The 13,988-nt window shown below is 37.7% G+C and overlaps 2 protein-coding genes across 2 annotated transcripts; one reads left to right on the top strand and one right to left on the bottom strand.

Annotated features, from left to right (window-relative positions):
• The first annotated feature begins 2,245 nt into the window (after positions 1–2,245).
• LOC103948493 (uncharacterized protein At1g66480) lies at positions 2,246–4,043 on the top strand. Its single transcript, XM_009359528.3, has 2 exons — positions 2,246–3,033; positions 3,833–4,043. The coding sequence occupies exons 1-2, from the start codon at positions 2,410–2,412 to the stop codon at positions 3,899–3,901; spliced, it is 693 nt and encodes a 230-aa protein (XP_009357803.2). The 5' UTR covers positions 2,246–2,409; the 3' UTR covers positions 3,902–4,043.
• Positions 4,044–4,524: 481 nt separating this feature from the next.
• Positions 4,525–12,931, bottom strand: LOC103948501 (putative 1-phosphatidylinositol-3-phosphate 5-kinase FAB1C). Its single transcript, XM_048584711.1, is given in 12 exon segments — positions 4,525–5,302; positions 5,493–5,759; positions 5,895–7,418; positions 7,544–7,708; positions 7,829–7,955; positions 8,036–8,367; positions 8,461–9,207; positions 9,376–9,720; positions 9,864–10,017; positions 10,112–10,906; positions 11,084–11,536; positions 11,538–12,931. Coding segments are annotated over 12 exon segments (5,268 nt in total). The 5' UTR covers positions 11,642–12,931; the 3' UTR covers positions 4,525–5,047.
• Positions 12,932–13,988: the final 1,057 nt, after the last annotated feature.

A 13,988-nucleotide genomic window follows, 5' to 3' on the forward strand; every position in this document is an offset into this window, starting at 1 on the left:
TGTTAAAAATCAACAGTATCGAAAGTGTTTTGTTAAAACTTCCTTTTTTTTTTTTTTTTTTTTTTCCTTACTAAAATTATATTTTAGCACCTTTTGGTTGATTAATCCGGTATGAACTATAAGGCATGAGATCAAACATGAATCGATGTGACCAAACTAGTCCACTTTGTGCTGCGAAAACAATACCAATCGCTACATTACAAAAACGAAAACCCAACAGTGTGACTTTTCTACTCCCTACTTTTCCTTTTTGGTCTTCTTGTTTCGGTCGGTCTAAATTCGTATCTTTCAAAAGAAAATTGTTCTTAACACTGAACCATTGTTAATCTTTCCTTTTCTTAAATCGAAAATTAAGAGAGGGAATAGCGACAGGTGACTATTTTAGACTGATGCGAGAGCTAATAACACATTTTTTTTTTTTTAAATTAATATGTTTATTGAACATGTACAAAGTAGTGAAGGTGTTCAGTTCCTACCTAAGCTTTATGTTTCATTCAAATACAACAAATACTTTATGTCTTTTCTTGAAGTCTAAATCCAAGTTTTCCTTGGTCTTTATGTACCATTTGTCCCTTTAGCCTCTGTCTCGTAATTGCATTTTCTAACTAGAGCATATGTAGGTCTTCATTTCACATGCTTAAACCACCTTAACCGATTTTCTCTCGCCTTATCCTTAATTGCGGCTACTCTTACTTTACCTCGTTCTTAATCATGTCATTTCTCGTGGCCCACACAACAAAAAATGAAGCATTCTCATCTTTGCCACACTCAATTTTTGCATGCGTTGATGCATGACCATTCAACATTCTTTGCCATAAAGCATTGTTGGGCTTGGTCCATTCTAATAAAAAGGGAAAAAAAATTCTGCCTTCTGCCGACAATTATTCTTTTATTGTTATTTTTAATAATAAGGGGTTTGTAATGATAAGTTGGATATATAGAACAGAAGCCATGACCAGAAAGAAGGCATATGCTCCCTTGAAGCTTGACTTGTCAATGTAGTTTAATTTTCCCATGTTCTACATTTCCGGGCATTTTTCTTTCCTACATTTATAATTGCGTGATTATTTCCAAATTCCAAATCGGATGGATAATGGCAGTTGAAATACGTACGTACGTAGCAACCTTTCTGCATGTGGAATTTGAATTAGAAAAGAAACCGCATGCAATCAGACATATACGAAGCTGCAGGAAGATTAGCTTTCTGAGTCAGTGGAGTGGAGTTTCAACATTTCCTCGTCTTAGATAACTTGTTGGAGATTACTGATTGCTTCCAAGTTGATGAATGGACCATCATTTTGGACTCGGTATTCGACTACTAGGCCACATCACGCAATGAGTTTAATCACTGATTACTGATCTCCTGATCTACCCTACAAGTTCATTGTTAGATGTGGTGAGTTCTATTCGAGCCAGGTTTGGTTCCCAGTGCTAGTCATGATTTAGGCGTATGGTTTAATTTCGTGTTTTTGTTGTTCTAGGTTGCATGATCTTATTACGGATTAGGCTAGTTTTAGGTGATAATATGGATATTTCAGTTGTTTGTGGTAAGTTCGCTTTAATTTTGACTTTTTCGATTGTTGCTTTTATAATTTTGATGAATTCGTATTTCTACACATGATTAGTAGAAATGTTTTAGTTTCTAATGACTTCGTTAATTTGACAAAAACAAATCACGAGCTTAATCAAGGATTATAGTCCGATGGCGATGAAATCACGTTTTCCTAACACGATTTTCCGTGATCAACTTTTCACATGATCACATTGTCGTGTACTGTTTTCCTTTGGAAATAATAACAAAATATGATTATGCAATCACCTTTTTCCACACATCACAATTTTTGGCCAACATTATCTCCTAAAATTTGGAATATAAGGTCGTAGAAATTATATCTAAAAAGCATAAACTCCGAGGATGATAATTAACCAACTCAATACTATGGTCTGATGATATTCTTTTTCACTTGAAAGTGAACGATCTTAGGTTCGAATCTCATAGTTGACGAATTAAATACCAATTTAGGTTGTCCATTGTGTGACTTAGCTAAACTTCCCCTCCTCTTAATATGAAAATATTGATATGCTAAAAAAAAAAATTAGAAATTTAGGATCGAAAGTGAAACTATACGTACTTTATGCCATTGTCAAAATCCTGAAGTTATTGACCAATAAAAAAGTCAAAACCCTAAAATTAGTCGTTTTACAACAACCACTACCCTTAAAACGACGTCTCTTTCTTGTTCCCACCATCGTGAGAGCTTTAGCCTTTTGGCATATGATAAAAGGCCAATTCAAAACATTAGTTATCGATCCAAATATAAAAAAAAACAAGCTTTCTTGTTCAGAGAATCCGAATATATATCATACCAGAAACAGAATCCAAAATTAATTGGTCAGTGAGCTATAGCTATGGGAAACAGCTTGGGAGGCAAAAAAGGTGCAAAAGTTATGCAAGTTAATGGAGAGGCATTCAAGTTGAAGACACCAGTGCAAGCTGGTGAGGTAGTCAAGGATTTCCCAGGTCATGTTTTGCTAAAATCATCGGAGGTGAAGCATTTCGGGGTTCGGGCAAAGCCGTTGGAACCCTACGAACAGCTTGAGCCTAACAGGTTGTATCTTCTCGTGGAGTTGCCAAAGGTTGATTTGAAAAAAGAGACTCTTCAGAGAAGGGTTCGATCGGGAATAAACATGAGTGCTAAGGACAGGCTCGAGAGCCTAATGCTCTCTCGGAGGTCGGTTTCGGGCCTTTCGGTTATGAAATCATCGGCATCGACAGCAAGCATTGTGCCCGAGGAGGAGGCGAATGGGGCGGTGCGCGTGAGGATGAGGCTTCCGAGGGCAGATGTGGAGAAATTGATGCGGCAAAGTAGAGACGACGGGGAGGCAGCTCAGCAGATTATGGATCTTTGCATGGTGAACACCAACAACGTGATGGGCAATGATCAAGGTTTGAGTTTGAACCCGCAAATGCATTGGAAGGATGGAGGAAGATTACTTGGGTCGCAAGGAATCAAGGGGCGTGATCGGATTCAGGTAAGGTTTCTTAGAGACATAGATCCTGTTTTTGTGCAATGTTGAGTGGTGCTGTTTTGACATTTCTGGTTTAGGTTGGTTGCGTGAACCTAACGCATAGAAATGTTGGTACACCCAACTGAGTACTTTTAATATTAAGTCAATTTTAGGTACTGGATTTAAGGGACGGCTTCCTTAAGACTTGGTATGAGCTCAAAGCTCAACCCTCCCATAAATAAGTTTTGTTTGATAGTCATACCGTCACGTAATACTATAACTATTAACTGATCACTTGTTAATCATAAATAGTGAAATTAGTTTCAATACTATACTCTACATCGATTATACATGAGTCATATTATCCACTCATATCATAATACGTGAATTAGTAATGTCATATAGCTGAACTCGTTGTACCCAATTATCCAACCTTCCCCATAGAACTTAGTTAGCATTATGCATTTCAAGCATAAGCCAAATCTTACCTTAATTAGCACCTACCTTTCATGTTCAGAGTGAAATATTTCCACAGCTGACAAAGCTATCATGATTTGGGATCTCAACTGCTGACCCTTTTACTCAATTTTCGTACCCACAGATAGGTAAAAACGGTAGCCAAATATGTTTAAGTCATGGTGTTAGTTATTTTACAAAGTTTGGGCAATTTTGAAAATATGCATAGATAGTCAAGCTTTTCACACTGAATCTTAGTACTAGTGACGATAATCTAATTTGTACACAAGTGTTTATGTCTAATTATTGTTTTAGAATAATTAAGAAAGAGAAATATATTGAAATATTCTTGTATTGGATCCTGCAGAAACGAGTGAGTTTCCGACCAGCCAATGAAGGAGAGATCTTAACAAGTAGCGATGAGCAGCGCCTGTAGCCGGTAGCTCTAGTACTCGACTTCAGTCTGCGCAGTCCCATCAACCACACTTTTGAGGATTTGATTTGAGGATTATCTTTAAGCATGTGTAGTTAGTTAATTATACTGTATAATTATACATAAATTGTAGTCAAATTTTTTATCTTCTTGTTTCTTTGAGTCCTAACTAACTGATTTAACTTATATCTGCACTCACGAACAGTTTTGTGAAATCATAATCTTCATAATCTTTATGAATTATCTCATATTTCTCACAATCGGTAGTGAGTGAACTTTTTTTTTTTTCAATTTATTATTATTAAAAAGATGAGAAGAGTTGGAAATTATTACAAAAATTTATGAGAAGTGATGTTTCAAACTCAAAACGCATGAATGAAAATCAACACCTTATTCACTGTTATTGAACCACCACATGCAGTAATGAGCAAACTTGTTAAGCCGAATAATTTGGCATCAAAATATTAAAGAATTTCTTTATACGAAAAGTACTTTCCAAAGATACAATTCACATGTGCTCAAGGAATTTCATCCACCAATCTTTAAGTAAAGATGCACGTGCTCAGAGCATTACAATTCAAGAGACTAATAAATAAAAAATTGATATTTTACTGATGAAGCACGTGGACAGAAAATCCATCGATCAAATATTTAATTGGAAAGGATTCTCTCCAGATCCTTTCCTCCTAATTCACCAAATCAGAAAATCCGTACCGTTGAAATTTGATCCAACGGCTAAAATTATTATAACTTTTAACGTGGACTCCTGTTTGTAGCCATTTGATTAATTTTCAACTGCGTAGATTTCTTGATTTGATAGATTAGAAAAAAGAGATTTGGAGATGATCCATTTCCTATTTAATTTACATTTGTCTGTTACATCACATGGCTAATCCTACAGTGTTGGTAACTTTGACAGAGAAAATAAGAAGAGTTACCAACTCTTCACAATTACAGCGGTAACAAATCTCATGTGGGTTAATTTAACTCTACCCCATATACAAAAAGAAAGGGGAAGAAGAAGACGAAGATGGAGGGGTTTCCCTCCTCTCTCTGTATCAGAAATAATAATTCCCCTATTAAACTTATTAGTGAACTCATCTTCCGTGAACGAGAAAAAAATGCAGCGCGATGCGAAGTACGAACAGTTCATGACGACCATTGATCAGGCACGGTGAGAAAATAAGTGGTCATCGCCTTCCGGAATCGTTTCTTGTATTGCTTCGGGGAAATAATGGTCGGAGCAGCATTCTTCGGACCTCCAAGTATTCCGGATGCCTTTACCCATGTCTCCAAATGCTTGTCCCATGTATATTGTCTCATGAAATCTATGATCCCCAAAACCAGCTCCTTCCGCTCATCGTCCACCCCAACGAGCAGCGAGTAGTCCATTACATCAACAGACTGGAGAGGCATTGGCAGAAATTAATAGATATAGCGTTCGTAATAGTTTAGTATCGAATAAACTTTGTAAATAAGTGTCACTAAAGAAATTTAATCGAATAGATGCAACATGAAGAAAATTTGTTTTAACTATCTTGAGATTAACATCTAAAGCTGAAGGCAAGCAAAAGGGAAGGGGGTGAAGGCATACCGCTAAAAACGACGTATCATTCCAAACAGCTCTCTCCAGGCTTCTCTTTGCTTTGCTTCCAAGAAATATGGGTTGTGTACGTAATGATTCCAACAAATTCATATCTAACAGTACTTTGTCTCCCCCCGTTGTATCAGAATTATAACGGGATCGAGTAGACCCCTTGAGATCATACACCCTTGAAATGTTTCTTTTGAAGAAAAGGTTCTCCATCACCATCAAATCCATTTTAGTTTCCTTCCCACCTTTCAGCTGTTTAACAGTGACCTGCCAATACACCAGTATAATAAGATCACACGAATATTTAAGCTACTGCTCACTACTGACCCGCACAGACATAACATAACAATGAAACAAAGTAAAAAAAAATATAAAAATAAAGAATCAGAGAAGAAGCCTTACCTGATACATACCAAGAACCTTGGCAAGACAAGTTGGACTTCCTGATTTAAGGGAATCTGTCAAATAATTAAAATACTCAGGTGCATATTCCTGAAAGGATTCCAATTCCGTCTTTGTGACTTGTTTTATGATGAATCTATCATCCAGAGATTTAGCAAAATATACATTGCTCTTTCCCCCTTGTGCACTCCACCTCTGGCAGCGGCTCAAAGATCGTATAAAATCCACTTCACTGGGGCAGCACTTTTTCCTAAGAGTGTCAAACTGCTTTGCAAAATAACAAGTCACAGAAAATCTCACTTTTCCTACCCCATTTGAGGACTCGTCCCCGAAAGATATCCTCAAATGTGGAGATCTTTTGGCATCTGCAAACAGGTTGCCCATGGAACCTGAAGCATCTTCAGATCCATAATTTCCATAATGGATGTAATCCAAGTCCATAGAGCCAAAAGACTGCCAGGGTGCAAAGATAGAAGCTGCAGAATCTTCTTTAAAGCTTTCATGAATACTCCAGCCTGCCTGACGCTCATTCAAACTATCAGCAACCCAGTCCTCATAATCCTTGGAACTAAGGGCATATGAGATTATGCTAGTGGGTTCGCTATCATAAACACCAACGACTATTTCATTGCTGCTTGTCTGGGAAAGCAGCAACCGAACCCCATCAGCTATTTGAGATGCAGAGGAGACAAATGAGGGTGTGGAATTGAGTATTGAATCCAACTTTTGTGCCTCGTGTGGCAATGCCTGGGAAAGAGCCCTTCTTACACTAGAAACAGGATCTCTCACCATACTCCTGTAATCTCCATAAGCATGGAATGATCTAAGCGTCGACAAATGCAATGAAGAAGGGGGCAATCCCTTCCTAATCCTGTCTCGGAATCTTAGGGCAGAATCAAAAGACTGAACTCTCACGGGCGACATTAGCCTCCTAAGAGGGGGATCATCATTTTGACTAGTATGCTCGAAAGCACAAGCTTGAACTTCGGTCAAACATGATGTACCAAGTGGTTGAGCTTTCACCAGAAGTTGATCAGTCCCAGTCCATGCAGAATCTATTTTCTCAGACAGTGTAGATTTAAGGGAGGACAAGCCTTTGCAGGATGTCTTATTAACAATTTCCTTATCGGAATGCATCTCGTCCTCTCGGCTATAATGGTGTGATACGTCTTCAGAAGGTTCGAGTGGTGGTACAATAGGTTCTTTATCTGTTGGTAGATCACTGCCAGGAGGCACTTGGAATTTTGAAGACTCAGGCACATGATCCTCATAGCCATAGTCAAGACTGCCATCCTTACCAGACGGATCACTTATCAACTCTTGCAGGTGGGCAAAAGATACATCCCCATCAGTAGCCATGGAAACAGGAGTCTTTTTAAGCAGTGAGTCCAATGAATAAAGCTGGCGATCCCAAACATGAGAACCAATTAAAAGAGAACGTCTCAAGCGATTCAGCTCCAGAACGTCTACAACAGGCATTTTCCCTGGTTCAGAAGTCTCCACAAAAGCAGGTTGCAGAAAACCCTATTGAAAAAGCAAGTAGACTAGATTAGGAAAACAAAGATTCCACAAAGGGTAAACATGAACCCTGGACCAGGAAACATGTGATACCAATCATAGTCACATGCGATACTCAATTTTGCACTTACAATGTAGTAATTTCTTTCCTTCTTAAGCAGATCTTTCAGCTCCAAGATGTGGTGCTGTAACTCAATTGTACCTGACATTTCACATCCAAAAGATCTATTTTTCTCCTCCATGAAGTCGAGTACATCAGATATCTCTGCATATACGGTTTCCATTTTTCCCATAAGCTGCAAAACAATCCAGGTTATTAGAATTGAAATCTCATAACCAGCAGTTACAAAACTAGTTCGTCATTCACCACCCATCAAGAGTTTATTCAAGAATTAGATTAAAATTCTTAAAAGCACCTCTGTTGCCTCTTTTCTTATCCACTCTGGTTGGACTTGGCCATTGAATTCAAGCACTGAAGGTGGCAAATGGACAGAAAGAATATCAATCGCGGCATATCGGAAGACCGCAACCATGCTTCCAAACCTGTAATACAAGTCATTTTTTCAAATTAAGATCATTTAGTACACTAAAAGTAATAACACTCCAAATCTATTAGTACTTACCCATAGTAACGGAGACAATCCCGTTGTAATGAATGGCCACAAGTAGCAACACGATTTGCAGTTGCATGATTTGAAAAGCTCAGTTCCAAGAACTTTCCAAAAGAAAGCCCCCAGGCAGCATCTGACATGACTACTCTACGTGTTGCTGGTGGAACTCCATTAATATGGGCACACCTTAGACACCGGTGCCACATCCATATTTTACCATCTCTCTCCCCAGGTAGCTTTAGTGAAGGAAGGCATCTAACATTAATGGTAAGGTTTCCTTGCTGATGGGTGTAACATAGAAGATGAGACTCAGCTGTCTCTTTACAAGTCCGACAGGAAGATGTCTGCCAATTACAAACCTTAGTATTAACTTTAATTCCATTTCATAATCAGGAAAACAAATTAAGGAGGGATGCAGTAAAGTTACAACGAATCACCTGATCAAATAGGTCATCACGAAGATATCTGCCCAGTGGCTTATCAAAGCAACCATAGAATTTTATGCGCAGAAGTCGGGAGCGTTCACAAACAGTTCCCTTCAGTACACAATAGCTTGAAAAGGATACCAATATGCTCTGATGAGTGTCAGCAGAAGAGAAGTACTCACTTGAAACTTGATTGTGATCAATCCTTTCAGAGTTTGTCAACTCACTATCCTCGTGTTGACTCCAGTCATGAGGCAAGTTTTCTTGCAACTCTGGTTGGGAAAGGTCTTTTGTTTCAGAAGAATGGACTGTGACCCCATTTATATCCTTGTATTGATATGAGGATCCCAAAATCACATTATTTCCTATATCATCAGTATAAGCATCAGAAGATGTAATTCCAATCACAAAGTCACCATTAGACACAGGAAAATCAAGTCCATGATAAGGATGCTCGGGCAAAGACTCTAATCCTTCAATTTCCGGCTTCAGACCCAAAATATTATCATCTTCAACAGAAGTAAAAGGTACAGCCTGGGAATTGCTCAAAGCATGGGAATTAGGGATTACTGAATTTGCATCAGCTGTTGTCCTGTCTGGTATAGTAACTGGGTGTCTCAGAGTCGTCTTGGGCAGAGTAGCACCCTCGTCAGCAAGGAAGGAAGTTTCAAGGGATAAATGGTAAGCTGCAAACACTGCATACTGGACAACATGCTTGATCTTCTTTAGTTCTTCAACACAAGCACCCTTCAGCAGAACCTACAACAGAAACTGACAAGATAAGAGATCACCCCACCAGGCTCTAAAAACCTTTTATGCTTTATCAGAATGTAGATTATGAATAAATTGCAATGAGCACAATTAAACAAACAGCAGAAACTCGGACTGTAAAAGAAATAACAAAATGATGTATATGGAAAACATTACTGTGCAGCAAAGACGCCTTGGACACCCTTCAAAAAACATCAGGGTTTTCACTGGTTTCTTGTTAAACTGATTGGCTGGCTCATGCTGTTCAGAAATTTTTTCTAACCGGAACAGCTCACAATGCCCCAAACGAGTCTTAGGGATATCGTCAATTGATGGAGTAATAAGTGCACCAGTACATTGTGCTATACGCTCCAGTAATGGCCTTTTAACATTCAATACTAACGATATTTCCTTTTCCAGCAGGTAGTCTTGAGCATACGAAGATACACTTTTTTCTACCAGCAGAACATTGGGGCGATGAGCCTCTATCTTTGAGATAATCATCCTAAGATGATCGTTTTCCTGTCCAAAAAAAAGTAAGAAATATATCAGTTATAAGGAATTTAATGTTACAAAAAATTGTCATCAATTCTCTGAGAGAGAGAGAGAGAGAGAGAGAGAGAGAGAGAGAGAAACCTGTTGAATTGGAAAGGAGAAAAACAAACCTGATGCAGTAATGTGTCGAAAGATGCCAACTTGTTTGGAATTTTCTGATACTCAAGTGCTCCCCCTAAAATAAGTAATCTAGGATTTTTGTACTGTGAGGTCATGCGCTTATGCTTTATATTCTTTGTACAAACTACTCCTTTTATAAGCGTACTGCACAAATCCAAAATGTTTTAATTAAAGATATAAACCTGTCACTAGCACAGAGATATGCAAAACGTCAAATAAAATTTCAAGGAAAATATACCTGTCACTTGGACTTCCTGATGCAATACATTTAACTTTCACATAATCACCAGGATCCATACTGCCTCCTCTGCTTGTATCTGGTTTAACAAAATTTGCCGCTTGCCATGCAATTTTTGTAACTATGTCAAGCCAGTCCTCATCTCCATCCCCTTTATCCATGAAACCCTCACCTTGTAACAGTTGTGATACAAGAGCTCTAAAATGCCCCTGTACCACAGCTCTAAGTGGTTCCTTGTTACCCTCATTCTGTTTCTCCTTTGCAGGAAACATGCTCAAAAGGCTACTGCTTGATGAAAACACTGCACCGGAATCTCCAATATCATCATCTTCATCATCATAAGAAAAGATATTACACTCTGCATCATCATTCTCATCATCAGGCGGAGGGGGATACCAGATGAGACCATTGTTTTCAAAATCCAGTGGCCTCTGTGACTTCTCATATTGACTACGGATAACTGACGCGTCATCAGAGCAATCATCAGTAATATCTGGATCCTCGCTCCCTCTCTCAGGCCTTTTTAAAACAGCCTTAGTCTGTTGACCAAGGGGACCATCAGTCTGAGACACAGGGATTCCCTCCTGCCCCTGCTGTACAGAATGCCCAACTCTACTATAAGTATAATAAATTCTAGACGGGCAATCAAAATGATGGGATCCCAGTGACCTTGACCTGAAAAACTCTTTTCTAGAACTAACACTACTTAAATCTACGTCCGAATTGTCATCACAATATTCACTTAAAGGACTGCAAAAGTTCTTTCCAGAATCCTCTGCCTCCTCTTCGTCACTCCTACATCACAAAACAGAGAATTAATGAAAGGATATTTTGACATCAAATGAAAAAGATATATTTAAATTTGAATAGTATAGCAGGTGAAGAGATTAGTTATAGGCAAGAAATCCAATTAAAAAATATTATATAAAAATGCATCATGATGCACAACCTGCAATCTGAATGAAAGCATACCTGCTAATAGAGTGACGAATGGATATTGGAGATGGGTGAGAACTAAGCGAGGTCATACTCCTCACAGCATGGGGAGAATAACTGCAATCATGGGCTTCCAAAATCTTTGAGAAATGATCACTGTGAATAGATTCATCATTATCCACAGAACACTTGACTGTTTCGGCACTACAACAGGGTGATGGTGGTTCAGGGCTTTCTCGGGGAGAGGCAGACGGATGCACTTTCTCCCCATTATTCCTTCCACCTTCCTTCCTTAATCTAGCCAAAGAACAAAACTTGCAGAACTTAATAGTACTCCCTCCAACCTCATCATTGCTCTTGATGCTATCCCACTCAGAGCCCTGAATACACTTTCCACAAATCCATCTGCCACAGCTCTGACAGTGATATCTAGAACCAATACCAGTGGTGTTCGTATTGCAATCACAACACATCTTGCAACCGTTACTATATATCAAACACGCTAGACAAACACCGTGAATCGCTTCCTTCTCCAGATATCCAGGACCTAACTTTGTCTATTAGATCTAGTAGTGAACGATCAGGTATTCCCATAGAATGGCAACAACCCAACAAATAACAAGGAAGCAGCAGCTCTTCCTCCTCCTCCTCCTCCTCCTCCTCAAAGCTAAATTCTTTTACTTAGTCTAAATTTCAGTATAATCAACAAATATAAATAAAATCCCCCACAATAAAAATGGTGGGTGAATTGGAATTAAAGATGTATTTTTTTTTTCTTTCTTTTATATGATTTTGTTTTCCTTGTTTCTTGTTTCCTCTTTTTTCAAAAATTTGGAATGAAAACAGAAAGCAAATGCTCCTCCTCTCCTCCTCCAAGAATCACACAAAACAATATCACGGGAGGAAATCAGACGGCTCAGGATGCACAAAATCTGACAGTATTTACAACCAAAATAATATCACCAATGAAAGTGCTTAAAACTTAAGCAGCAGCAGCAGCAACAAACTCGAAGAAACTTAAAGCAGTAAAGAAACCCTAACCGATTCCAGAGTCCTCAAGAATGCATCCGGCGATCGATTGCAGCATATCAGGGCGATTCAATCGGAGCAGCTCCAAGTCCACCCAGTCCAAGCAGAATGAGAAATCATGAGAAATCCAAGAGACATGGAAGCAAACGGCAGCATAGAATGAGACGAAGAGCAGAATACGTATGAGTAAAGCAAAAGCTGATGAAGAACCAGAAGTACGTATGTAGAGAGAGAAAAAAAGAGGAGAGAGAGAGATTGAAGAAATTAAATGCTGGGAAGAATGAGGATCAAAAGGACGAAAATGAGGAGTACGGAGAAGGTTCCCTTTCTGCCGGAATCGACTCGCATCTCAAGAAACGCATTTGCCTCTCTCTCACTTCTTCTTCTTCCTCCGCTTTCTTCTCCGCTTCTTCCACCGACAACACCACCTCCGGTTGCAACTGCATCAACACTTCTTCTTCTCTTTTGTATCATCTATATTTTTTGCCGCTTTCAATTCATTTCGTTTCTTTTTTCTTTCAATTTCTGTTTTTTGTTTTTCTTCTTCTCTCTTTCTTTCTTCTTCGTTTCTGTTTCTTTTCTTTCCTTCCTACGCACCCCAACTGGTCATTGCAACTTAAAATATTGCTTTTCAAAAAGCACTTTCTCGCTCTCATCTCCTATTCTATTTCCTTTTTCTTTTTTCTTTTTTTAATAATCTCTATTCATGCCTAATTGGTAATTACCTACGGCCTTCATTAGTTAAAAGTGCTTTTATTTATTATGGATCATATTTTATGACATTCGAAAAATGCTTTTTAAATAGTTGAAAACGTTTTTAGTGAAATTAATTTTGGTTTTCAAAAACACTTTAAATACTTTTTTTGAAGAAACACCAGATAGATATACATTTCTTGCAGAAAACACTTAAGTGTTTTTCCAAGATCTACTTGGATTTTTACTAAGGAATAGTTTCATAAACATTTTTACCAAAAACGATTTTAATCATTTTAAAAGTATTTCCAAACGAATCCTTATATGTAAACACCCATCTTTGTATTGTGGACGGTGAGACCTATTTATATTGATTGTATCTCTACTAAAGAGATAATTTAAATGTAGTTTGCAAAATGTGATGTTTCTAGCATTACCCTTATAATACACCCCACGTCTAATTATGCTTAGTGTAAAAATTTTAAAAATGTTAATCGGTCATAGAAGTACTCTAAATAAGTATTTGGAACGTAGGGGTGATTGTTCAAAAAATACTTTTCAGTGTTTTTCCAAAAAAAATGAAAAATCTTAAGGTATAGTCAAATAAGGATTTAGAAGGATTTAAAAAACTTTTATAGTGATAGATTTTATATGATTGTAAGAACCCTTACAACATTAAAACGAATTTTCAAGGATTTTTAAAGATTGAAATGATTTTGAGAGATTATCTTGTCATTTAAAAAATTATTCGTCAATAGAAAATAAGTTTAAAAAAATTACATGTTAATATGACATTTTGAATACCTATTTCTATGAACTCCTTAAAAGTCCTTTAAAATCTTAGTCGACGACACTTGGACTTCGATGCATTCTTTTAAATCCTGTTAAATTCTACTTTGACTACACCACGGTTTCAAAGTCTTTTAAAATTCTAGCTGACTACACCATGATTTTAAAGTCTTTTAATATCAATCTTTCAAAATCTTATTTTAACTATACCCCTAAGTTTTTCAATTAAGATTTTCTACATGTTCCTTTCAAAGATACGCTTTTTACACAAGTAAAGAAATAAATCTCGACTGAAAGAAAAACTTCAATACACCATTAATGTCATATTTATGTTTCAAAATTTCTTCATATAATATTATATTAATAGTTCAAAACGCTGATATAATGATATCGTTGCACCGCACCGTCCCTCTCGAATGGCCCCATAAAA

Source organism: the organism of the source record quoted next, unplaced genomic scaffold (genome assembly GCF_019419815.1).
Source record: "Pyrus x bretschneideri cultivar Hongxiangsu unplaced genomic scaffold, Pyrus_bretschneideri_v1 Contig22, whole genome shotgun sequence".
Taxonomy (NCBI): domain Eukaryota; kingdom Viridiplantae; phylum Streptophyta; class Magnoliopsida; order Rosales; family Rosaceae; genus Pyrus; species Pyrus x bretschneideri.